At 40.8% G+C, this 25,363-nt stretch overlaps 1 protein-coding gene across 9 annotated transcripts; it reads left to right on the top strand.

Annotated features, from left to right (window-relative positions):
• Window positions 1–315: 315 nt before the first annotated feature.
• zgc:66433 (uncharacterized) lies at window positions 316–25,330 on the top strand. Of its 9 annotated transcripts, none has more exons than XM_081699555.1 (15): window positions 3,657–3,888; window positions 4,017–4,034; window positions 6,659–6,710; window positions 9,949–10,028; window positions 13,354–13,528; window positions 14,766–14,898; window positions 15,687–15,839; window positions 16,987–17,052; window positions 19,976–20,134; window positions 20,423–20,534; window positions 20,671–21,044; window positions 21,156–22,530; window positions 22,694–22,824; window positions 23,399–23,495; window positions 23,998–25,330. In XM_081699555.1, exons 4-15 carry the CDS (start codon window positions 9,962–9,964, stop codon window positions 24,162–24,164), a joined length of 3,009 nt encoding a protein of 1,002 aa, XP_081555681.1. In that variant the 5' UTR covers window positions 3,657–3,888; window positions 4,017–4,034; window positions 6,659–6,710; window positions 9,949–9,961; the 3' UTR covers window positions 24,165–25,330. The 9 variants fall into 9 exon arrangements, with proteins under 9 accessions (XP_026857904.2, XP_026857905.2, XP_081555682.1 ...); XM_081699554.1 differs by having other exon boundaries at window positions 9,952–10,028; XM_027002102.3 differs by lacking the exon at window positions 6,659–6,710.
• The last annotated feature ends 33 nt before the right edge of the window (window positions 25,331–25,363 follow it).

Raw genomic sequence — 25,363 nt, forward strand, 5'->3', positions numbered from 1 at the left:
AAGATATTGTGTTATATGTGTTTTGTTTGTTAAATAAGTTTATTTTTGGTCTCACATTTTAGAAAGTATTCATACAGAAATCAAGTTTGTGATTTAAATTTTTTCATATTTGCATAAAAAAATTTAATTCGAAAAAAAATATGTATTTACTTCTTTGTACTATAAAATGTAACCTAATACTGTTATATCATTTTGATACAAAATTCTTTGTCCTAGTAAAGTGATACCGGCTCTACGCAACAATATTGCTTTCTCCCACCAGAGAGCGATGATCAGTCACTTCTCTTAAGCACGAGAGCTTACTTGAAGTAAAAGAGTCCAATTAGAGCAAATCACTGATGCTTTGCACCTCGTAACTGTCCTATAACTGATTTGGTAAGTATATTATTTATTTTTGGCAGTGTGGCTACCGTATTAGTGTGGCTTATTCACTTTACTAAACGTCTTTGTAAATGCTAGCGACTGAGCCAAACGAAGCAGATAGGAGTTTCGAGATGTTTGCAAGCTAAAGAATCTCTCTAGTTTTCCCTTATGTAGTTAACTAACGCTAGGATCCTGCAGTCTCTAACAACTTTGTATGGACTCGTGAAATTAATCACCTTGTGTTATTTTTCTCTTGGTTATCTGGCACGGGCTAGATAAAGAATGGGTCTATCATGCATTTAAAATAGGCACAGTTGTAAATAAAATATAGGATGGTGTTAAAATGGTCAAGAATCAGTTTATTCATCTAAACGCGAGTTTGGGTGGTTGTTGAATGAAAGTAGGTAATGAAACAGACAGTTGGTTATGCATTTTAGGGGAACCATTTATCAGTGAAACCTTACACACGTCGTTAACAAACAAACTTCTAAAACCGGGTTGTGTATTTTTTTAATGTCAACTGGTTCTACTCTGATAACGTGGGTTGGTTATAGTTGGGTTTTCGTAGGCTGCTCGAAAGAGCAGCTACTGTTTTAAGGTTTTGTTGCATCGAGAAAGAAGAGTTAATCCGTTTACGTACGCTACCACATCGTGATCTTAGAAATGTGTGGGCCCGAGGCATTTCATGTAGCTTTGTATTTTTTTGTAAAGCCTTTTGAAACAAGATGTCGAAAAGCGCGATTTGACATCACTATTCTACATCAGACTTAGTGTACTGTACTGAGATCACTGTCCTTTGTAAGTGCTTGTGAAAAGGTTTGTAGCCTCCCTTGACCCCTCAGTCTACTAAAACGGGAACGTGTACAGACGTTTAGGTTAACTCAAGTCTGAAAATATTCCTAATGTGGCTATATAATAGTTACTTTCTAATAATCCTATGAATCACAGTAGGTTAACTTCTCCAAGTAGTATACGGTCTTCTCATGGTTCATATACCTGGGTCAATAAAAGCTACATATCGTACAGGCTGTATTATAGTTTTTAGTTTAGTATTTAGCCTTTGTTTGACTCACATATAATATGCATATCATTCAGTGACACGTTTCCTGTAATTTATTTAAAGCTAATGAAATTCATTATGTTCACTAAGGACAGTGTCTTGTAAAATAAGTTTTCATCCATTTGTTTTTAATAGTCATTTAAAGGTCTTCCAAAGAGAGCTAAACATTGTAAAACGCAGGGTACAATTCCCTAATTACTGACATCCCATAAAGGTCTGAGAAAGTGCTGTAAGGAGTCCGGTAAGCTTACCACACACAGAGCTTTAAAGGACCTGGATCTTTAAAGGGGGCGGTCATTTGGAATGGCGTCACAAAATGGAAAGTAGGCGTGGTTGGTCGATCACGCGGAGCATTCCCAGCAGGATGTTTTTTATGCAGGGGAACTTAACACAGATACGTATCCTTTTGACTTCGTGCAGTTTTAAAAGGGTTCCTTGTTTATCGTCTGGTGACGATAGTTTTTACATAAGCGTAATAGGACTGGCCCATAAGCTTTTGTTTTCCCTCATATCATTCACGGCTTGGGCTATGAAATATTATGACTTGTTAAATCGACTTGGTAGACACTCGCGATGCCACGAGGCCCCTGCTCTGTGCTAAGGGGTATAATTTTCCCTGTTACTTACAGTTGGACGTACATGGCCTTAATTAGGTAGAAAGCTGCCTCCAAAGATGCGTTCCAGATGTGAGCTGGAATTCCGAGAGCTTTGCAGCGAAAAGAAACGCTGCACAGCAGGGGTTGACTGAAGAAACCCGAGCCAGTGAAAACTGTCGAAGAATTGAGGGATTTGTCAGAGCCAAATATGTTACGAAGTGCATTGTGAATTTATTCCACTTAGTCTTTCAACTGGAAAAGTTAATTGATACTGTTTACACAATAAATTATCGCACAGGATCTGTACAAATGTGTGAGGACTTTTTTAATCTTAGACCTATATCTTACAAAAGTAGCTTAAATGCAATGACAGTTGTTACAAATATGTAGACAATGTTTTTGATAAGGTCGGTTTTAGAGTATCAGGTGATGGTGATGTTCTCAGACTGTAGTGGTCTTTGAAACATTTGATTATGTGAATGTAGTGATTTAAGTTTGCTCAGTACCTCAAAGGGTGTCTTTGTTTTACACTTCTTGGTTGCAAAGAAATGTATGTTTGAACCATAACACACATGGGTTTTGTAGGTCAGAGTAAAAATGTTTCAGGAAATACCAATGTGTTCTCTCTCTCTCAAAGGGAGAACTAACCCGCATTCCAGAGAGTGTTCTGAAAAGACGGTTGTGAGATGTATGCATTGAAATTCAGTGACTTTGTTCATGCTGCATCTCTGTGTGCCAGATGTCTTAAGGAAGGAAGCAAGCACACAATTCATCAGCCATCATGGATAGGTTGTTGTGCATTTACTTCTGTCATGTAATAGGTTGTAAAAATAGGGTATAAGAAGTGTTTTGGTAAAGATAATTTTTTATTTTCTTCTTTTTAGCCAGCCAGAATAGACTGTATACCTGCAGTTTTGTAACTTGGGGAATGAGCTTCCATAAATCTTCACTTAATCGATTTTGCCAGAGGTGGGAAAAATTAGATGCAATATTTGTAAGCAGTAGAGACATGGAAGTTTTTGCTTATGTGCATTGCCAGTTGTGAGTGCACCATCTTAAACAAACAGGGCACTTGAACAACTGCCTAAAAGACGTGGTCACTTCAGAGTCCATATTTGGAGTGTAGAAAAGCCTCCATACTTGGAATGAAAACAAATATTTGTGTTCTCTATATTGTAGAGCTTCACAGAGTACACTTATTTAACATCAATAGTAAGAAATAAAACACGGGTAAGTTGTAGCAATTGGTGTGAACCAATTTTCGAGTCCTTTATCAGTCAGACTGTCTGCATTGTTTTAGCTCATGAGCTGCTGCTGATTGATGTAAACTCTGATGGACTAGACATCCATGTGCATGCTGTCAGCCAACCACCCCTCCTCCCTATTTGGCAGGGCAGAAGATGTGTACAGCCAGAGTGCTGGCGTCTCCTCAGGGTTCTCCCCCACCTAATTATCACAGAGCTGCCTGCCTGAATCGGCTGGGAGCTGCTGTCTTGAAACAATAGCAGCGACTGCAGGGATTAGGTGACAGAGAAGTGGAGGGAGGGAGAGAGTGAGTGAGTGAGTGAGTGAGAGGAAGGGAGGGAGTGAGTGAGGGAGAGAGACAGACACAGAGAGAGAGAGAGAGAGAGAGAGAGAGAGAGAGAGAGAGAGAGAGAGAGAGAGAGAGAGAGAGAGAGAATGAACGAACAAGTAAGCTTGCTCACTGTCTTAGGAGGCAGTCTACTCGAGCACACATCTACCTTACCCTAGAAGGATATTGCATGCTTTGTGAAGGAAGACTAAGAAGACCTCTCTAGGGAACTCTCATACTGACATCTGTCTTAGATTATGTGTGCATTTGTATATGTAAACAGGATTATTAATCCAGTAAGTCAGACCTGAGCATTGAGGAATTTTTGGACATCCAAAGGATCTTTTCAAAGGATGCAGCAGGGATAAAACGATCTTGTGTCTTTTGTTTTGACATATTTCAACACAATGGCTGCATTTTACAGCTGCTTGCGAGGAAAGAAGTAAGTTGGTGCCTGTTGCTTATATGAAGCCACTATGCAGGCTGCTTGGTCATGTGCTTTTGCTACCAATACTCTAGCAAATTTTAATGTAAATGTAAAATCTGCACTGAACATGCTTGTTTGTGTTTTGAACTTTTAACAGTTCAGAACTTTGGTATATTAATTATAGATGAACATTTCAGCAAGGGTTTTATAAAATACAATGAGATTATTTGCAAGTGGAACACTGCACTAGTGGCTGCTTCTGCCAGAATAAAGGACTCTGTCAGAGGAGGAGACACCAAGCACGTCTTTGTTTATAAAGAGATCGCTGCTATGTGTTATAATAGTGTCTCAGATTAATTAGTTCAATAAGGAGCATTTTAAAATATCCATCTGTGTAATAACCTAACTGCATGGCAAACAAATCTTTGATTCAGTCATGCTTTGTATCCAAGCTGCTCTGAGAGAAAGTCTTGTTTATCAAACTGAAAGTATGTCATGCTTATCTTTCTACAGAAGTAAGTCAACCATTTCTTGGTATTGTCATTGTAATGTATGCCTGAAATTCCAGTGGAAACACAATACGCTCCACTACAATTAAACATTTGCTCCTTTGTTGCCAATTCCTTGAGTGTTCCTTAGGTGTGAACCATGTGCCTCTGCTCCTTGCAACCTTCTGTGGGTCAGCCTTTTATGGCCCTGCATGCTCCTTTTAAGATGCTCAAGTTGCCCCATTCCGTGCCTAGTTTGGCAAGGAGCTGGGGGAAAACATCTACTGGAGGAAGACTTCAGCCCCGACTGTCCTTTCCCCTTTTCAGCTTTGCCATCTGCGCTCTCTCTCTGCTGAGTTTGTTGATGATGTTGGTTTGCAGTCTGGTGCTGGCAGTAAGATCTGCGTCTCACCTCATCCAGATGGAACTGTTGTGTTTAGCAGCCTAATACTGTCTGTTAAAAAAGCCACTCTTAAAAAGGCAAACTGAAGCCACACAGAGTTTACTAAGATTGCACATGGACTTTAAAATTGGTTTTTACATGGACCTGTTTTCATGGTGTCCTTTTATTTCTCTTTCAGAGGTCTAAGATCAAAGAATTTGACTGGAGTGTCCTCTTTTTCAAAGACAAATATATCCAACCTAGTCTTCTCATCATTGGTGCTCTTTTTTTGTTTTTGTTTTTGTTTTTAAAAGTGATTTTAAAGAAAAATCTCTGTGATTTTGGTGTGGTGTTCCAGTAGGATCTTTTCTGATTTGCCCGGACCTCAGCGGTCTGCATTTCATCGGTAACTGTGCTGGCCACAACTGTAGAGTTGTGGTCCCTGACACATAAACATTACTGTTCAATAATATGGTAGAAACCTGTTGCAAGTGATTCATGCCCTGCGCATAATGTGGAATATGCTATTTGAAATGGCCAGAACGCTGTGTAAAGCCACCTAAATTACGGACCTTCGTAGCTACAATAAAGGCCTAGGAATGGCTTCCAAACAAAAATAACATGGCTAATTTAGGATCTCATAACAGTCGCATAAGGTCAGAGCTGATAATAAACGGGTACTTTAACCAAAAATGCTTCCTAAGCTAAACACAAATCTCATAGTACCAGTTTACATTTGGACATAGACGAGTGAGTTTGAGGACACCATGAAAACAACAGATCCATGACGAATTCTGATATATAATCGTTAAACTTTATGTCCATAAGGGCCTTACTAGGTAAAATGGGCATGAATGGTGCATGGAGCATGCTTTCCTTTGGAATTTAGCTGCTCAAACCTTGGCCAGTCCAGCTATTGAATATTATCATTCCATATCCTTATTTTAGATTTGTCATCTTATGCTGTGGAAGTGCAGTGTTAATAGGAAAGATGAGTGGTGTCAGAGGGATCTGATTCATCAGTGCCATTGATTTGACAACATCAGAGCAGAGAGCTCTAAGGCAGTTTGGTTGCAGCTGGTTGGTGTGCATCACTGCTTGATAAAATTATCAATTTGTCATCTCCCACTGTGCATTGAAGAGCTGTTGTCTGGTCTCCTGTTGTGTAACAAAGGTGACTCTCTGTATCTAGGCATTGGGGGGGGGGGGTGTAAGAAGACCTGTCAATACCTATCTGTATCCATCGAATGGACATCTTTTTTTTTTTTTTTTTTTTTTTTTTAAAGACGAAGCCTGAAATAACCTTCTAGCAAAAATGACCCAGAAGAAGTGATGCCAGAGTGTGGAAAGTTAATATTATAAGGAGCACTGCAAAATTGTATTTGTTTACAAAAAAATTCTAAACCTTGCTTTAAATTTAGTTTAGAGTATGTCCAGATGACAATCATATACAGAAGTATTTGATTGCGCTCTGTTATTATAAAATGTCTTGGGAAAGAGTATTACAATAAATCTTCAGTATAGGCCTGACATAATGTACTATGCATTTTAGAAATAGCAACTTTAGAAGTACCTATGTTTCTCTGACTAACTCTTAACATTGTACCAAAGAATCAGCCAGTTCAAACATACACACTTAATGCACATTTGATTCTCTTTTCACCCTTCATCACCTTTACTGTGTTGTTTCTCTTTTTCTTTCCTTGTTTCCTCTCTTTTCCTTTTTCTTTCTTCTCTCTCCCTTCATTCTGAATGCTTCAAACAATAAGGTGTGAAATGGTGGACATCATGGCCCTGCCCTTGCACTGGAGGCACTCCAAGGTCAGTGCATTAGTTGTCACATGACGGCAGGGCACCTCTAGCCACGCACCCGGGTACTCTTCTGAGCGAGATCGCCTCGCTTGCCACACACACATGCACACTTTGACACCTGGGAATCATGCCAGGGTTGCAAGAAATGACTGTTAACAGATTGACAGTAGGGGTGATATTTAAGCCTTAAAACTATTTTCACAGCTATATCGGCATGACTGGGAGAATTCATGTTAGTTTCAAACTATGACAAAAATGATTAAATTACTTTATGGCTTTTTGTTTGTTTAAGTTCTTAAAAATGTACAATGGAGCCTTGTTGGCCCAGACAGTCACTTTCTTGTTAATGTTTAGAAGAATCTGTTTTGGTTGTGACCCAAACTGTCATGGTGGGAGATGTGGGGAAACAAGGCCAGCTGTGTGAAGAGCCCCAGGTGGTCTCTCACCAGTGGCCAGCTTGGCGCTGCCTGGGGCCACCCACTCGACTGTAGACCAGTGGTCCTCAGTCTCACCGGCCCATCAGTATGTTTGAGCATGCATTTTTCAAAATGCTGCCCTTATCTTAGTTTGCCATTGTGTGGCAAAGGGACCTTGAGTAAATATCCAAGATCTAAATGTTTAGTGCAATATAGAGAAGGATTTTTATACAGTTTTCTCAATGTTGACACAATTTTTGTGTTTTTGTTTTGTTTTTTGTTTGTTTTCCATAGCCTCCCCCATGTATGGCACATTTAACTCATAGTCTATTTCATGTCAACATGAAAGATTGTGGCAGAGGGCAATTATAAGTGTGTTCAGCCTTATTCATACTGTTTCTGAACATTGTCCTCATTAGTGGTTGTATTGCACTGATGGTCCATTTCAGTCTTGTTCTTTCATGTGATAACATTGGCCATCTGTGACTCACCCCTCTGTGAATCTGTGAAGCAGACTTTGTGAACGTTTCCTTTGAGACATACACAGGAAATGAATGGGCCCTATCTGATGGTTGGGGTAAAAGTTGCCCTTTTGTTCTTGTTTTGGCCTGGTTCCCTTTGTCCCAAGCCCTAATTGTGAAATGCAAAATCTACAAAACTGCTCTTTAATCAGCAATAAAGGTTGATTTTCCCTGCACCTTATCTGAGTGGAGAACTATGGAGACAGCCATGTCCAAACCTGCGTCCACTGTGGACCCATATGATGAGTGTGTGTACAGTTGCAATATGACAAGCACATTGGAATGTTCCCACTCATTCAGAAGGCCTTATGTCAACTGCATAGTCTCACTTGAGAAACATGAAAATAGCAAAATCTCCTGGAAAAACTGTACTCAGCAGGAGCTCCTCCTTTGTTTTGCCATTGGGATGACTTGCTTTGACTTGCTGCTTTGTTAAGTGATTGACCGGTGTACTGGAGGTGCTAGCCACATAGATGTTGAGACCAAAAGCTTCTGATCTATGATTTAAGCTTACTTGGCTTTTTGTTCTGGAAGTACTTCATTGCAACTGAAACTAGGAGCATGTTGTAACAGTGATTCCAATATAGGTTCCAATATCTTTGCAATGTCCATGAGACTGTACTGGTATGATTGTCGTGTCATAACTGAAATTGTGTTGGTTTAAGGGATGTGAGAATGATGCTTGCAGCTGTTGCTGACATGTTGGCTTGCATACATGTGCCTGATAAACACATGGAGACAACATGAGGTGTGCAATCATGATAGCGGAGGTATCACCCAAGGCCCACAGAACGTCTATTTATCAGTTGAAAACCATGTCTTCCATTGTTCCTTCCTGCTGTCTTTTAGATGTTCTGCCTCTGACTCTGGCTGGCTTGTGGAATTTATTTGGGAGTCTGAAATACTCAAGATGATGAACAATAAGAACTCTGCACATCATAAGGAACAGAGCTGTAGTTGCGTCTAAATGGAATCTTGATTAATCAAAATCAGCTGGACTTCTGGACTATTCTCATGGGATGACCGGGATTATGGCATGTGATCATCCACAGGATGTAGGCAGTTGGAAGCGCGGAGTGTGTTTCCTGTTAGGAGAACTTGGGGGGGGGGGGGGGGGGTAGAGGGGCTTGATGAAATGAAGACAAACGGGTGGGTGGGTGGGTTGATAGATGAGTGGGTGGATGGATGTTGTCAGTTGGTATGCTAGATCTGTTTTTTTTTTTTTCCTACTGTCACAATAAGTGACACAGAAATAATGCAAAGAGCCCCAAATATTTGCACAGAGTGATTGAATCATACTTATAATGCTAAATAGAAATTTCAGAAATAAGGATTATTCTAGGTGCAGACAAATCCTGAAATTAAGATGAAGAAGGATGAAATAAAGTGTTGAGAGGGAAAGACATAACTATATGAGCCCCCTTTACTAAAATTCATCTAAATCTATTAGGACAAGTGGAGCTGATTATCATTTATCTCACCACTTCCCTTCAGCTCTGAGGTAAACAGATATATCAGGAATTGTATATCTACTCCTAACAACACTAGAAGCATCCCTGCTAAAGGCCCTAACCATCTGTATATATCAGGCAGTGCTGCAAATTGTCTCCACGTCCTGTTTAGCTTTTCCTGCAGCCTGAGGCTGCAGCTGCCTTTCACAGACACTGCTGACCACTTCCTCATGCTGGACTGGCAGAACTCCACAGGGAACTGATCTAGGAAAGCCCATTCACAACCCATTCCCAGAGTCTTTCACTCGGGTCAGGATGTACAGGAGGAGCTCGACTGATCTGGGACCTATGTGGTGTCAACAGTGCAGGGTGGCTGATAGAGTGGCTGGGTGTCAGCAGTGTAATCTGTAGGAGACAGCGTGTGCTTATCAGGGTTGTGTTGCTGGGCTAAAGCCGGGGTGGTGTTAATCCTCTGCTGCGGGTACAGCCAAACGCTTGGAATGGCCAGTGAACACATGACACAAGGATAGGCTTCAGTCATCTGCCTCCGTGGCATGCTGTGGAAACGATCTGCAGCTGTGGTTTTTGACATTAGAGTTCTGTCTCTTTTTTTTTTTTCAGAAATATGGCTAATTCCTTTTCTGTACAGACAACATCCGTGCTCTGTACTAACCGTAGACCAAACTGCCTATGATCCTGCACACAATTTTCTCAGGAATAAGTGTGTGTTTTGGCATGGGGTCTAGCTCTTTGTGGAGGGGCTTTCCTGGTTTGATCTTAAACGGCATGCTGTAGTGCATGGTCTTTCCTCGCTGGGCCAGACTGCTGTGATTAATGCTGTCTCGTCTCTGCTTCCCAGCAGGGATCGCACCATGGCCTCGGGACCTGTGGCCCCCAGTGCAGCCGACGAACCTTCAGATGCAGCGGATGAGTGCCCAGGTAATTCCCTCTGTACTGTAACCCCCCCCCCCCTCCCCACCACCACCACCAATGATGCTAATAGTGGATGGAGCCTAATGGATGCCAGTTAGTATTAGGCAAATGAAACCAACCTGACTAGTCCCTGTGACTTTTCATCCATTCCCTCAGTCATGCATTACCATTTATAGCTTTTAGATGTAAACAATCCCTTTAGAGATCTGCATTTAACAAATCAATTTAATCAGTGTTATTTATGCCCACTCCTAGAGTCCACGTGCATGAAATGATTTGGTGGGGGTTTTTTTTGTTGTTTGTTTGTTTTTTTACAAAAGCCAAGTCAACTCATCTGCTAATTGCTTAGCTATTCATAAGATAAATCAGGCATGTTAACAATGGAGTAAACAAAGACGGTGTATGGGGGGAATGGACACCACTGCTTCAAATGAGCCAGATCATTATATGCTGATTTGTCCCCTTGACTTAATTTAACTACTCTCAATCCATTTTGCGAAAGCATGAATCAATGACAAACAGAGGATTGGATTAAGTTGGCCCTTGGGACTGTACACCCAATGTATGTTCTCATCAACAGGAAGTCAAGTTGTGAAGAGTCAAAGCCAACATTTTTTCGCCCTTTTTCATACACATGTGCTTTCTGTAGCACCACATACAACCTCCCCTCCCCCAGTACATTGTGGGAAGCAGGACGTCCCAGACAATTAGTGTCACGTCCAGAAGAGTTTACCTTGAGAAATGTAGCAGCCATTTCTTCTCAGAATCTCTCAATCCAAAGAGGAAGATGATCTGATCTATTGAATTACAGGTTTAATGCATAGGAACCAATCCCCTAAAATCTGTGTTTCCAGCTCCATAGTGGAATGATTTAGAGTTTGTGAAAGCTGACCTGTGGTCAGGTTTACACCCATTTACATTTTCATTTAAAACACTTCACATACTCTCTTAGCCAGAGAGATATTCCTCGACAGGCAGCTCAAGAACCCAGCAGGCTCTACAAAGCTATAGGATTGCCGTATATCAGCAGTAAGTACAGAATTCATCATTCTAGACCAATCATTTGATCAATGAGCCAATGTGGGGGAAAACTTGGAGACTTTTACTGTCTAACTCTACCAACTGGTTGGGCATGTGGGACCTTAAACACTGTTTATCAGCAGTTGTATCAATATAAATTAATGCTTTTGAAAGTTTAATTAATTTGTGATGTATTTGTGATGCTATGGACTCAGGCTGAACCTCCAAAGCATTCACTGGTGTTTATAGTATAACATCACCATTATACACTCCTCAGCCGACACCAGAGTGCATGGAGCTATATACAAGCGTCATCTTTGCTGGTCTTGCTGAACAGACATTTATGTTCAGTGAGGCTGTTCTCAGAAGGCCATATATAGTATTCATTGTAGAGTAATCAGATGATTGAATATGGAGGGTGGGAGAGAGAGAGAGCAAGAGCTCTTTCTCTCTTTGTTGTTTATTCCTATCAGACAGGCCACAGCTGGAGGATTCAGACCATGCCAACAGGACTTTGACATGTGATTCAGAGAGAGAGAGAGAGAGAGAGAGAGAGAGGGAGGGTCAAAACAGAAATTACACTTAGTTAGACAGAGTTTGCAGTCTCCAAGGATGGAGAATAGTATAATGCAAGTTTACATTTTGAAACTGGTGAAGCCTGCTTACAGCTCTGAGAATGGCTTGGTCAGCACAACACCGCCCTGAGGACAGTTATCTCAGTGCTTTCTAGTATAGGTAAAATAACATAAAAACCTTTCATGTGGACTCAAATCCAGTTTTCATGGCCATTGCTTCATTATATAATGTAATGCCAGCACCCTTGTATAGATTGTACAGTCTGAAGTATGTGAGCCAGATTTCAAATTTAATTTTTGTGCCCCTTGGCCTGAAAGCTGGTAAGCTGGGAGCTAGGAGATACTAATGAAATCTGTATGTCTATATTGCTGCCAGGCTCATCTCACTGTTAAAATAATCCAAACAAAAACTTTGCATGTTAGAGTTTGAGCTTTGCCTATTTTCTGCCCCTTATAGACCAACTCGAGCTCAGTCAAATTAACCCATGATCATGTTTCCTTTTCGACCATGAAATTTCAGTGATTCCTAAAGAACTCCCCAGAAAGGCTTAAGTGACAACCTTGGTTTCTAAACTGTGATTAAGTTATAGTCCAAGTGTGTAATTAGCTGTGGACTGTTGTTTTGGGTCACAGTGTTTAGTGTATAGATGACCATGGCCACCACACACAGGGACCCTGGGCAGGCAGTGGGCCTGTACGACCAGATGGTAGAGGGGCTTTGTGAGCCAGGCAGAGAACCGTCCTGAGAACCACTCACACGTTTTCATTAGAATGGATCTGACCTTTGGAGTCTCTTGACTCTGATTCATATGCTTTGCTATTAATAACACATTGTTTTGGTATAATGATGAAAACGACTGGCTTAATAATGCATACATGACAGTATGTGGAGGTGAAGAAGTAATGCACTAATTACTTCCTGGTGGATGCATAGTTAAACAGATGGATGAATGGGGGTCAATTTTACTTTCACTTGAGAAAAATGAGAGGAAAAGCATTGTCCTTTTAATAAGGCATCAAGTCCATCCAGACTGTTTTATCACAAGAAATGTAGCACAAGGCATTTCTCAACAGAGTACTGAGGCACTTAGCTGTTAAATCTCCACAGGGGGCTTTAGCAAAGGTAGAAGGTTGAGGCTGTAAAACCATGTGGCTGAGGTTTTTTCACTGGGGTGCTAATGTTGCTTCACCACTGGGATGATTTTACAGCTGCTGAAAGGAATAATACAAGCCAGGCTTTACTGGCAAGTTAAATGAGCATTTTAAGCACCCAGGAGGGAATAAATCACAATTCAACACTGGTCGTGTTGGAGCAGTGTTCATTATGATGAGCTGTTGAATACAGATCGTTGATTTTAAAAGGCTACTTTCAATCTGACTCGCATGAAAATCATACTGTTCTTCACTTTGTTAAAAAAAAAAAAAGCCTTTTTTTTTTTTTGCATGGAGTTGTTAAAATGCCTTTTGTTCTGTTTCATTGTTGACCCTATTACAAATGACATGTGTCTGTATGGACTATAAAGACATTCTGTCATTCTTGAAGCAGATTAAAAAAGAATTTCACATTGTTGACACTGGATGACTGTCAAAATGTTGGTGCTTTTTAATTCAGAAAACATGCATTTTCAGCACTGCATGCAGATCTGCCAGTCAAGTGTCTCGAGTTTCCATTCACATTTCTGCACAGATATGGTCCAAATGTCATAACTAAAATTGCATGCGTCTTCATGCACCAGGGAAAAAGAAGTCCCGATTCCAGACATTCAAGAACTTCTTTGTGAAGAAGAAAAGGAAAGGGGCAACGGCCGCAGTGGCGGCAGATGATGGCAGGTTGAAGTCCGGCCAGTCTAGCGATGACATAAACACTCCGGAGCCGACCCACAACCTCACGGACAAGGACAGTGACTCTGGGTAGGAAGATTAATTATGAATTTTCAATGATTAATTAATTATCTGTATGTTTGTTCTTATATTCAACGATGCATTATGGTACCAAGTACAAGTAACTGGAGTTTGGATATAGTATGTGAGGAATTCCTGGCTCCAATCCTGAGGGACCCACTACTCTGCAAAGTAGAAGATTTTTCTCAGACTGACTCACCTCATTTGCATCAAGAAGGCAGGAAGCCCTGCAGGGGCAGGGGGTCCCCCAGGGCCCCAGCTGAGTACCCCTGCTGTGAGCTGTCTTGTATTACTTGAAGAATGTGGTATTTACTCTACCCTCAAATTATTGCTAAGCCATTGCTTTAGCCATGCAAAAACATCTGAGGCCATTTGAAAGCATATTCAAAAATAATACATGCCAAAATGGCAAGTGTAGGTCCATGGGATATCAGAACATGGTTTACTTAAAAGCTTCAGTCTGTTGCCCCGCATTTTAGTGGAGTCAATTGCACTGCCTCCTGTCTAGAAGCCTCTGGATCCATGTAAGGCACATTTTTTTGTGCTGAGTTCAGATGTGTTGCAGGGAATTAGCCAGCACTCTACCACTAGCATGCTCAGCTGTATTATAAACATACTCTCTTTCTGGGTGAAGGAGCTAGGGTGGTCTGTTTTGCAATCTAAGGAAGCCACTCTGTGCAAGGCGATGGGGAGGAGCCAAGGCCAGGGACTCTTAATGTGCATCACTGTCTCCAAATGTGTTAGACCAAAAAAACAAATGGTGTTCCAACAGAAATATGGTACACTTATAAAATATGTGTTTGACCATTTTGGTTCAAATCCAGACGAGAACTACATAACTAATTTGGAGTAGGATTTTTAATTTTGAAATAAATGAAGATGTCACAACAAGCTGTCTTTATTCAGCAAATGTCACATACTGTCTCTTGCCAGGGTTTGCTCTCAAAACAAGCTAACAGCCAGTTTGGCAAAGTCATTTAGGCAGCTGACATATTCTTTCCACTTTTAGTTTTTGAATTTTAAATTTCAAGGCTGCATTTATGGTATTTCGCTCTTATCCAGAGTAGCTTGCACATATATAAGTATGGCACTATGTGTGCTCCCTTGTGAACGGGACCCATGACCTTGGTGTTTCTAGAACTATGCTCTACGTGCTCTTCCCTACAGGAGATTGAGGTTCTTACATTTACTCTATTGGCACAGAATTATTTTGAATATAACTTGTATAAAAACAATTTTCCCACAGATACAATATCAAATTGGGAAACAAGGCTTTGTCACATGATAGTGTGTTCGCTTCCGATTCGCCCTCTTCTGAGATTAATGAAGCCCTCACTGCCTCCCAAGAGAGCATTCATGGGAAAGTGAAATCACTACAGGTATTGTAAAGCATTCTGTATTGAGTTTACAGCTGGTTTGTGCTTGGTGTTTCCTGCATTGTATGTTGTAGGATTTTCCAGCTCACATGTTTACCTGACAACATTGGTAGAACATGGATCATTTACCACTGAAAATCATCCTTGTTTGAGTATAATTATACTGTTTATTTGAGTCAGTATTAAAGCTGGCACTCCATGGGGTTTTATAAAATCTGGAGATGTATATGTGGAAATCTAAAGTAAGTCAGCCTATGCATAAGCCCAGAGGTACAGACAGTGAGTACACAGATAAAGAAAAATCAAATCAGATAAAAGTAATCCAAAGCAAACCTCTTTTCAGACACGGAAGAGTGTTTTTAAGGTGAGTGATCAGAAAGAGGATGAAGGGTAAAGACTGATCTCATCACGTTAATCAAAGAGTCATCCATATTTTTGAAGTTTTGGAGGACCGTTTCCTGAAATCGTTTGAATTTTCACATTAGTCTGCATCATGATTTTTGTCCAAGCTGGAAAACTGGCTGCAGTTTTTATCCCACTTAGACGAATGCTCCACTCTACATGGTGTCTGTGGCATGGAATACATCTGACTGAAATGTTGTTGTTGTTGTTGTTGTTGTTGTTGTTGAATTTTGCCAGAATTTTATACTATAATACAGTGTGCCATTGTGTCATAACTCTGTAGGGTGCCATGATCATTACAGCACACCTAGGGATATTGTGCATAACATTTGCTAATCCCTATGTATTTTAAGCAAGTGATTTTTATCCCCCCCCCCCCCCCCCCACAGCTGCAGCTGAAGTCGGCAATCCGGCTGGGCTCTCCGGCCATCTCTGGCAGGAGTGTTGAAGAGTCAGCCACTCTGTCGGAGGATGACGGCTTGCCCTGCAGCCCCCCTGGGGACTCCAGCTTCAGCGCCATGCTGCCTGCTTCCTCTCAGAGGGTACCGCTTCCTGCTGCCACACGTCCTCTGCTTCCAACTGTGCTGAAAACTATGAAGAATCTTAAAAACAAAGTCATTAATATTCATTACCAGAAGGCTGTGGTTTATACTGATACTTAAAATTGTATTGTTGCTTCCTTTCCAGTTTGGCCTGAACTTGATTTGTTATTGCACTGACCTTATTCATGGACAAAGCATATAGCATGCTTTGGCATTTTCCATTATCATTGAGAGAGCCAATCAGATTTATGATGCTGATCAGTACTTTTGGCCCATTTGCACGGTTGAGGCAAAGTTGGTATTCTAGTGTGTAAACATCATCTTCATTATTTGTAGACTCTATATGTACCAAACAAGGTTCCCTTTGACCAGTGTGTCAGGCATCAGCAAACAGGCATGTGAGCCACTCCAGCTCTAAGCAGCACACGACTGCATCTGGCATCGTAGGCTCTGTCTGCAAAGATGGAAAGCCCCCCTCAATAGGCTGTGGAGCTGCTTTAAGCCTGGTGGTTGGCCCTGCTCCACCTACCTGCCTTCCCTCTTAATTCAGATGCTCACTGACACCCTGAACACTCCCTGTATGACTGGGGCAAATCACACAAACCCAAGAAGACAGCTCACCACAAATTCAGATGGAGGGACACCGAATTGTTGCAATACTGAAACTAGTGTTGTTGATCAGGGAACTAACTCCCAAGTCAAGAATAATTTGTGATGCCTTAAAATGTTTTTATTTTTCCCTCAATAATGGATTTCCTCATTTTTACACTAAAAATATTTGCTTGTTGCAGTATTGACACAAGCTGTGCTACCAGCCATGAATAATTATTTATCTTCATAAAGTATCAGTCTTGTCCTCCTGAATATCTAGCTACAAAATAAAAGGCATTTCATAGCAGAACTAAAACTGATTATAATGGCATTTTTAAAAATCTTTTCAGTCTGAACAAATAAAAAATGCTGTCATGCTCTCTGAGCAAAGCAAATTGCAAAATATTTAATGCTAACTGGTTGGATTAAATCAATAGGCAAACAAAGGAATGAACTTTCACATGCAACTGCAACCTGTATTCAGTGCAAACAACTGGTAGGGGGCAGTTTGAACAGAAGCAAACCTTCACCTCTCATGTCTTTTTTGCATCTGCAGTCGTCTGGCGTGGTGCAGAGAAGGATTTCCCTTAGTCTGGAGGAATCGGACAGTGATGATGACCAGGTAACACTCTCCTAAAAGTGTCCATACACACACTGCCCCTTTATGGGTGATGCTCTAGAACACTGTGCAAAGAATAAAATGCTTGCTTTATCCTAATGACACGTTCATTACATGCCTTTTGACATGCATTTTAGCATAATGTATCATCTGGAACACAGCCCCATATTAGCCAGATGCACGCATGCACGTGCACACACACACATACACACTCCTCACCTACAGTGCAGTGGAACATTTCCAGAGAACTACCTACCTTCACAATGAAAGCTGTGTGTGAGGTCGGCTTAAGTACACAAATCACATACGCACCGTGTATTGACTCTGAGAAGAAGAATTCAACAGTTAGGAGGCTAATATTGTGTGGTTACTGGCTACAGTATAATGTGGGCAATTGCAACAAAGAATGCTGGAGGAAGAGCAACCTGGAGAGAAGGTCAAGCATTGTAAATGTAGGGGAGTGGTTTAAGCACTGTAACGGTTTTGAGTGCAAGTCTGCGTGCGTGTGTATGTGTTCCTCTCCTATGCTGTAGATTATTGATATTAGACTTTAGTTGAGCACTGTTGGTATATAGTAGCAATCCAAGTCATTGCAGCAGACAATGGCATTAAAGGTCCTGAACAAATTTGTCATGAGCAATAAAAAGTAAACCCTGTAACCTTTAAATGAGTTCTTTTATGAATTTATTCAAATTGTACAAGTAGGTTAAATTGCATCTCAGTTTAGTGATTTCAGTGGCATTTCAGACAGCTCAAATTCTGAAATCAACATCTGATAATTTGTTTTTGAATTTTTTATCACACTTTCTCTAAATTTGAAGGTGCTAAATGCTGATTTTTAAAAGGTTAAAATTATATAAGATAATATATGCCTCACTAATTTTGTAGCTCTCACTTACTGTTAAAAACCTTTGTTAGTTAAAGTGTTCGAGGGTTAGTAAAGGGTCCATCATGAAGAGCTTAGCACAAGAGATCATTGTTATAATGAGCTCTGTTACCAAGCTTCAGCTTGTGTGTGTGCCCTCTTTGAAAAACAGCACATCAACACATATGCACAAGCCCACACACATACTCCCTCATAACAAGATCTTAAAATAAGTGTCATGTATTTGTTTTGTTTAAGATTTTGAGCCTTCAGATGGGCCTATTACCTAACACTTGGTGACAGTTATGGTCTGTTAGAACATGTGGCCCACCTTTTGAAGTTCTTTCTCAGAAAAGGAGCACAATCTTGCAGATGTACTGAAAACTTTGTGACATTTTTTCATTTCCAATACAAAGGTTTGAGTAAATCCAAACTATATAATAGCTATATCAAGGCCAAGACAAAAAACCTCAGTTATTTCTGACTGAGAAAGAAAAATGTTTCTCAGATTTGCACAATCTTTCTGGTACACTACCATAGATATAACTAAGGTATGAACGCTTTATCTGATTGTAATGATGTGCCTTTCTAAACTTCAGTCCATTTTTGTAGGATTTTTAATTTGTTGTTGCATAGCAGGGGTTGCTGCCAAAACTTGCCAGATCTGGGTGATGTGGGCTGTGCAGCGTTCCGGTGGTTTGCCCTGGTAGCCTCACTGTCTACTAGAAATGAGCTGTTCCAGCATTCCAAGGCAATGTAGCTACCAAGCTGAACCTGGCCAGCACATAAACACACAGCACAGTTATTTCTTTTAGCCTATAGCCACCCTGCAGTCATGTGATTTTTTGCATGCAAGCAAGAATAGAGAGCATATTGAAGATGTTTTGAAAACAATTTGACCTCCAGCTAAACACTTCATAGGAACTTTCATTCAGACCCAGTATTCTTGCAGAGAGGATTTCTGTTAACAGCATTAGCAGGGAACACTGTAAGGTCATTTGTTTTGGGAGTTTGTTAGACTGCCAGCTATTTTTCTAAGGTTGAATATGACATCACCATTGGTGAAATCTTTAAAAGCCAAAAATACTTAATGTGTATCATTGATCTTGGGGAATATGGGTGCTGAGGGATTATATACAGCTAACTCTAAAGAGTATATGTGAGCCTTATACAAGACTTCATCTACTTGATGGCAAAGAATTTTAATAGTCATACATTAAAAGATATGAGTCTTAAATTCAACACTGGCTGTTAAGGCCATATTTAGGGATCCACCACTGTAGAGGATATAAAATAAAACAGTTTTGCAGGGTCAAGCAAAAACAAAGCTTTAAAGATTTTCAGTTTCACCTCGAAGGATAAATATTCTCAGGATTTTAGCCATCAGTGATGTGGGACCACAGCAATGCTGACCTTACCCAGCTGGAGAGACCTTTTTTGTTTTTCCTTTTATTTCGCAAAAGGAAATCACTGAAGACACCAGTCAGAGTTGAGTAAGCTGAGAGGAAAGAGACCATGCCTGTGTTTTGTTCACTGAAGAATTTGAGTTTCAGATTGACCATTGGACGTTCAGAGCCTTTAGGCAGGAAGAATGGGCACTTTAAAAGATTCTTCTTGGCTAAGTGTTGCCTTAAGGAGAATGGGCTGTAAAAACACTCTGCTGCAGAGTTCCTCAGGCAGTTGAAGTTGGGAAGGAAATGAATAAGTGTATCAACATGTTTCTAACAGAAAGGATAATAGAAGGCTTTTTGCTGGAAGGCTTTTTGCCATGTTAAAGAATTAAAATAATCCAAGAGCCTAGAATCTCTAAGAATCTCATCCGAGTTGTGCTACATTGTTTACTTTCTGGGAACAAGTCACTTAAACACTTCAACTCTCCTCTAAACCCTCATTCGCATATAAATGTTTGTGTAAAACACTGTAGCATGTTTTTTTGTTTGTTTGTTTTTTGCTCCAAAATGAACAGACCCTCAGACAGCAGATAGACGTTATGAATGTGAATGGTAACCATTTCCCTGTGCGCCTCTGTTCTGTGCTGTCTTTTCCTCCCTCTGTATCCAGATGTCCAATGGAGCCTCATCGCGGCCCAGTACCCCTCAAGCGACCATCCCAGTGGACTTCAGTCACCCCGCCAGCTCACTCTCCTGCCTGGACAGCTCTGCTGCCCGCCATCGCATAGCTGTCAACACCATGGCCTGTGCTAAGAGGAAGCCTGCCAGTGTGAGACATCCCTTCAAATTCCCCCTGCTCCCTTGCTTTCTTGGCAGCCAAAGGTTATATAGAGGGCTTATATTATTGTTGTGCCCTTTTCTGTTGAAAGCATGTGGAGTTGCAGGAAGATATTTTGTAGGCAATGACCTTCATGAATTTTGTGTTATATTTGTATACATATTTGAAATCCGTCAAGTCATTTTGGTAATGGCCAAAGTATGCAGAAGCAGACATATAGACAGATTACTGCTTTTACTCGAACATTTTAACCAAACTATGAGTTTTGCTTGTGTATAGAGGGAGATGCTGCAAAGCAAGAAAAGAGACCTAAGGGAAAGAGTACTGCTTAGAGACACGGATGACAAACTGAGAGCTGTAGGAGTGTTTACTGAAGGGGACAAGAACCAAGGTAGCTCCTGATTCATTGGCCTCCTGAAAACATTACTGACACCTTGATAATGGAAAAACAGGGTTTTTATGTTTGTATATAGTGAAGACACTGAACTAACAACTGAATTTGAATTCTCTAATGGCTAATGTTTTAGAGGATACAGAGGTCGAAGAAACAGTGTTTGAGTCTCAACCAGTCTGCTCAGTATTAGAGCAGAGTGAGGAGGAGCCACCAGCCTCTACCCAAAGCCAAACATCATCCAGAACATCTGCCACCTCTGCAGAGTATTCTGACAAGGATGAATGTGTCCCTCATGAGGATCATCACCCTAGCATGGAGTTCTCAGTGTCCGCGTGGGAGAACCCAGTAACTCTGGAGCTTCATGCTGACGACTTCCTGCTGGACGCAGGGTGTGAGGTGGTTTCTGAGGAGCAGGGGTCACTGCTGGAGGAAGTGCTAAGCTCCCTGAAGGGCCCCCTTACATCAGGCTTGGTGCAAGAGCCTAAGGATGTGGGTGAACAGATGAAGGTTTGAATTTAGACTTTTAGTTAAATGAGGTTTCTGTAATACCCACAACATAGACCAAGATTGACCATCACCATTCTTATCAGTTTTAAATCTTGTGCTGTTCAACCATAGGTGGAAGATGTGACTGGTGAAGATGTGCCAAATTTCCTGGCAGAGGACATCGCCACAAACCTATTAGACTCCACAGATCCAACCTCTCCCCTGGAGGAACAGGTCATACCTGTTCAAAACACTCTATGTAAATCAGCAGAATATCTTGGTGAAGTAGAAGATACTTCAAAAAAAGAAGAACCAGTAGTACAAGAAATTTGTGAGGAAGCCCCTCTTGAAGATTTGCAAGTGCCTGAAGGTGAGCCTAAGTATGAGGATGAGGAACAGCATGATGAAAAGAAAGACATAGATGAGAAACTGTATGAAGAAAGCAGGATAATGAAGAAAGTGGATGAAGTGAGTGAGGAAGAAGTTGAAATTGAGAAAATGGAGGAAAACAAGAAAGAGGAAGTATGGTGGGAGAACGAAGAAAATGAAGTTGACAAAGAGGAAGAAGTGGAGATTGAAAAAAGTGCAGAAGATGCTGAGGAACTAAAAGATGATGAAGGCGAACAAGGAGAAGACAGTGGAATCAATGATGAGACATGTCCACCAGAAGAAGAAGAACTTGAGATCGAAGTGGAAAAAGCAAGCATTGAAGTTGAAAGCTTTGACCAGTGTGTCAAAGTTGAGGCCTTGGTCTCAACAGAAGTTGTGAGCCAGCCTGAAAATCTTCAAGCAATTACAGCTCAGGAGTCTGTTGAGCCACCTTCCTTTGTGGTTACCACCTCTGTTAAGCTCAGTTTTCCCAGCAGAGTCTCCAATATTCCACAGCATCCTACGGAGAGAGAGGATAAGTCAGAAACTCTACAAGAAGAGGCCAATGAGCAGCATATTATTCTGGAAGGACTTCAAGACCGGACTTCAGGAAGTCAGCTGTTAGAAGAACACAAAGTGGAACAGGAGGTGTTGTCTGCGAGCACACCTGACAGTCAGCCCCAATTTATAATTACTCCCGCCTGGCAGAATTCACTCTCTGGCGGGGTTTTTAAAGAGTGGTCCCAGCCAGTCGAATTGCCCCAGCCAGTCAAATTGTCTGCAGCAAAGGGTGAACCTGCATTCACAGCATCCACAAGTAGTGATCAGCTCCTTGAAGATGTGAAAACTGAACGGCCCCACAGCCCAGTTCGGAGTTGTAGTGTGCCATCCCTCCCTCTCCCAAGAGAGATATCCCAGGCTCATGCAGAAACCACCCCAGAGAACCCCTTTGGAGTTCGGCTCAGGAAGACAGCAATGCTGCACCGCTATGCTTCAGAGGGTGAAAGTCCCACTCACACCACCCAACCAGAGTCTGCAGACACAGAGAAGATCTTGGAACAGCTTGCCGAAAAGCCTGCTTTGCCCAAGAAGCCTGATCAGGTGGCTGAAGGTGCTGTGAAGCCCAAAAGAAGCTCAGGTACCAGTTGTTTTTGTTGTATGGAAAAATTCAGGATCAGACATAGCAACCTATTTAACTGATCATAGGGAACATTTTTATTTTATGAAATGTAAGTCTGCAGTGTCTGGGTTATTGTGCTCATTTGGTATAATGTTTGTTCATGTTGTGGTATTATTTACAGATCTGGTAGTAGGTAAGACATCATTAGAGGCAACAGAGCCACCAAGCTGGATCTCTGTGGCTAGACAGAAGCAGAAGCTCTTCAAAGAGAACTCCCTAGAGGAATCCTCTGAGAGTAAAGTCTCTGTTGATGTGAGTAGTCTTATTCTGCTCAAGCTTGCACTTTATGAGCATTTTAAACTTTGTTTAGCACAGGTTGATGAACAGGCCACCCTGAGACCACCTAGAGAAAAGTATTTCTCCTATCACAGCTCACTGTATGAAAAGGTCTAGCCTTCAAGAATTCTAAAATTATGTTTACAACTAAAACCAATGCCACTGTGGAATATCTGCAATAAAGTAGAGCCCTGTAAGGCAGAGGCTTGTTGATGTTGTGGACTCAGGCAATACATCATGGCTGCATTTGCTGTTTGGTATTCTTAAAGAAGAAATCAGTTGTAATGCCACCGATTATAATTAGTTAATCTTTCCATGTTCTAACTTGGGACATATGCAGTGTGGATTTGGGGAATTCTTTGAAAAAACTCAATATCTTTTAATATCTAAACCACATTAGACAGAGGACCAGTGTTAGTTGGGTTTATGTTTTTTTCACTTTGTATGCATAGCAAATATCTTACATTTTCCTGCTTGGAAAGCTTGATTGTACACAGTTGTCTCATTTATGGTTCCCTCGAGGTTTGATTTTATAAATGTCCTTTTCTAGGAGGAACTTGTCAAAAAGAGTTCATTGCTTGATTTATCATGTCCAGTCACCAAAGATGTTGCTTCTTTGCTAAAACCTGTTGCTTCACCTGTTAAAGGTAATACCTTTGCTACATCAGATACCGTAGAAAGCTTTATAAGGAAGTTTATTTGAATTTGATGTTGCTCTGCTTGGTACAATAGCAAACCATAAAAGCCTATAATCTGGTTATAAGATAGCTTTGAGGACAGCTTGGGGGTCGCCAAATAGTTTGGGGGGAAAAGGTTGTGCATTGCTGCCCTCTAGTGGACAAGTATTAGAACAGTCTTTTTGCAGTAGTTTTTACGCATTTGGAACCATTTGTACTGTTTTAGTGCTGCTTTGTATGCTTTTTGGGGGGGGGGGGGGGGTGCTAATTTACATCAAGGTTAGCAGTAATTCTGGGTCTTGGTCAGGCCTCTTTTTAAGTAATGTACAGCCTTTTTTGTTTTGTTTCTTTTTATAAGCATGGGTGTTTGAAAGTACAAAAAGTAGGTATTATTGTTACACAAATAATTCAGATGAGCCATTAACAGTACTTGTAGCATGTAACAGTTTGCTTGCTTGCTTGTTGGGACCAGTGGCCTGCTCTTTGGAGATATCCAAACCATCCCTGGTTGAGAAGGAGAGTAAGAGGATGACCAGCCACCTGCCTCCAGCCCCTCTTGTCCAGGAGGAGCCTCCGTGGCTGGCCCTGGCCAAGAAGAAGGCCAAAGCCTGGAGCGAGATGCCACAGATCGTGCAGTAGAAGTAGTGGAGAAGCTAGGCAAGCCAGAGGAAAGCATGCCACGCTTTTTTTTTTTAAAGGACATTTGCACACGCTGAAGATAACCCATCCCAATACTCAAACCATTCTTAACTTTTATCACTGTTTTTGCACACAAAACAGATATACACAGACATGTGATTATATGCAATATAATCTAAACAGATTCACTACGGGCTCTAGTCAGACATTTGGAGATTGTATGCTTTGGAGAAAAGGAGATGAAAGCTTATCAGGACTGGTATTCCTTTGTCTTTGTTATACCTTCAGACTAGAATTTGCACCAGAGGTCAGCATTGTCTAAAATATCAGAGGTTTTAAATGTTGATTTGGATAAGATGTTTTGCAGCATATATTCAGTAATCTTCCAGAGGCTTTCATCTGAATTAGTTGCGTTTTGTTAAACAGTACAATTTCTATAATTCTGTTCTAAAATGTAAAGGATTCTGGAATGGAGGATGTTTTTTTTTCTTGCAAAATGAGCAGTTTTTCTGAGGAAAACTTAAAACACTAACTGTTCGTATTAAGGATTACACTCTAGTAAATAATCAAATAGTTTTTGTAATTGTGGTAACAGTAATGTTTTTAAAAACAAGTTTCTTTGTATTTATTTCTCTCTTTTATGTGTTTTTTATCTAATTTTGTTCTATTTTTGTATTACCTATACATGCACAATTTTGTGACTTGTACATAAACCCTTAAGAAAGATTAATTTTCTTTCTTTTATTTGCAAATGTAAAGACTTTTCCAATTTTGCAATACAGGTGCTATCTTTACATAAACTAACTTTATATTTTATATTAAACCTTTTATGCTACTTATGGCAGCGGTGTAAACAACTAAAAGTAATATACTCTGCCCACTCACGGAGTGAGTTTTACAGCGTATCAGTGGTAATGCAAACAAAGGCTTTTGTTATGATGTTCTTTCTAGTTTCCCATAACCAGAAAGAGCCATTTCATTTGACATTTCAAGCCAGCATCTGAGAATCTTCATGTCTGTGATCTGGCAGCAGTGCAGTACGATGTCTTCTCATTCTTCTTCCTTTCTTTTCCCCATTAAGTGGAACCCTTATCTGCATATGGTCCATGTATGAAAATTATTGGTGTTCTTTAATTGAACAATGAAGGAAGAACAATTTGGTAGAATTGGCTTAATGGCCTGCCTTCTTGCACGTCTTG

The sequence above is a fragment of the Electrophorus electricus genome, chromosome 16, assembly GCF_041902795.1.
Source record: "Electrophorus electricus isolate QZ-2024a chromosome 16, ASM4190279v1, whole genome shotgun sequence".
Classification (NCBI taxonomy): domain Eukaryota; kingdom Metazoa; phylum Chordata; class Actinopteri; order Gymnotiformes; family Gymnotidae; genus Electrophorus; species Electrophorus electricus.

Excerpts from the sequence above, each read along its gene's own strand:
- zgc:66433 (XM_027002098.3), top strand. The coding sequence starts at position 4,000 with ATGGCTGCATTTTACAGCTGCTTGCGAGGAAAGAA. Across the intron at positions 14,899-15,686 it reads GGAAAGTGAAATCACTACAG|CTGCAGCTGAAGTCGGCAAT; the intron begins GTATTGTAAAGC and ends CCCCCCCCACAG. Across the intron at positions 21,045-21,155 it reads ATGTGGGTGAACAGATGAAG|GTGGAAGATGTGACTGGTGA; the intron begins GTTTGAATTTAG and ends GTTCAACCATAG.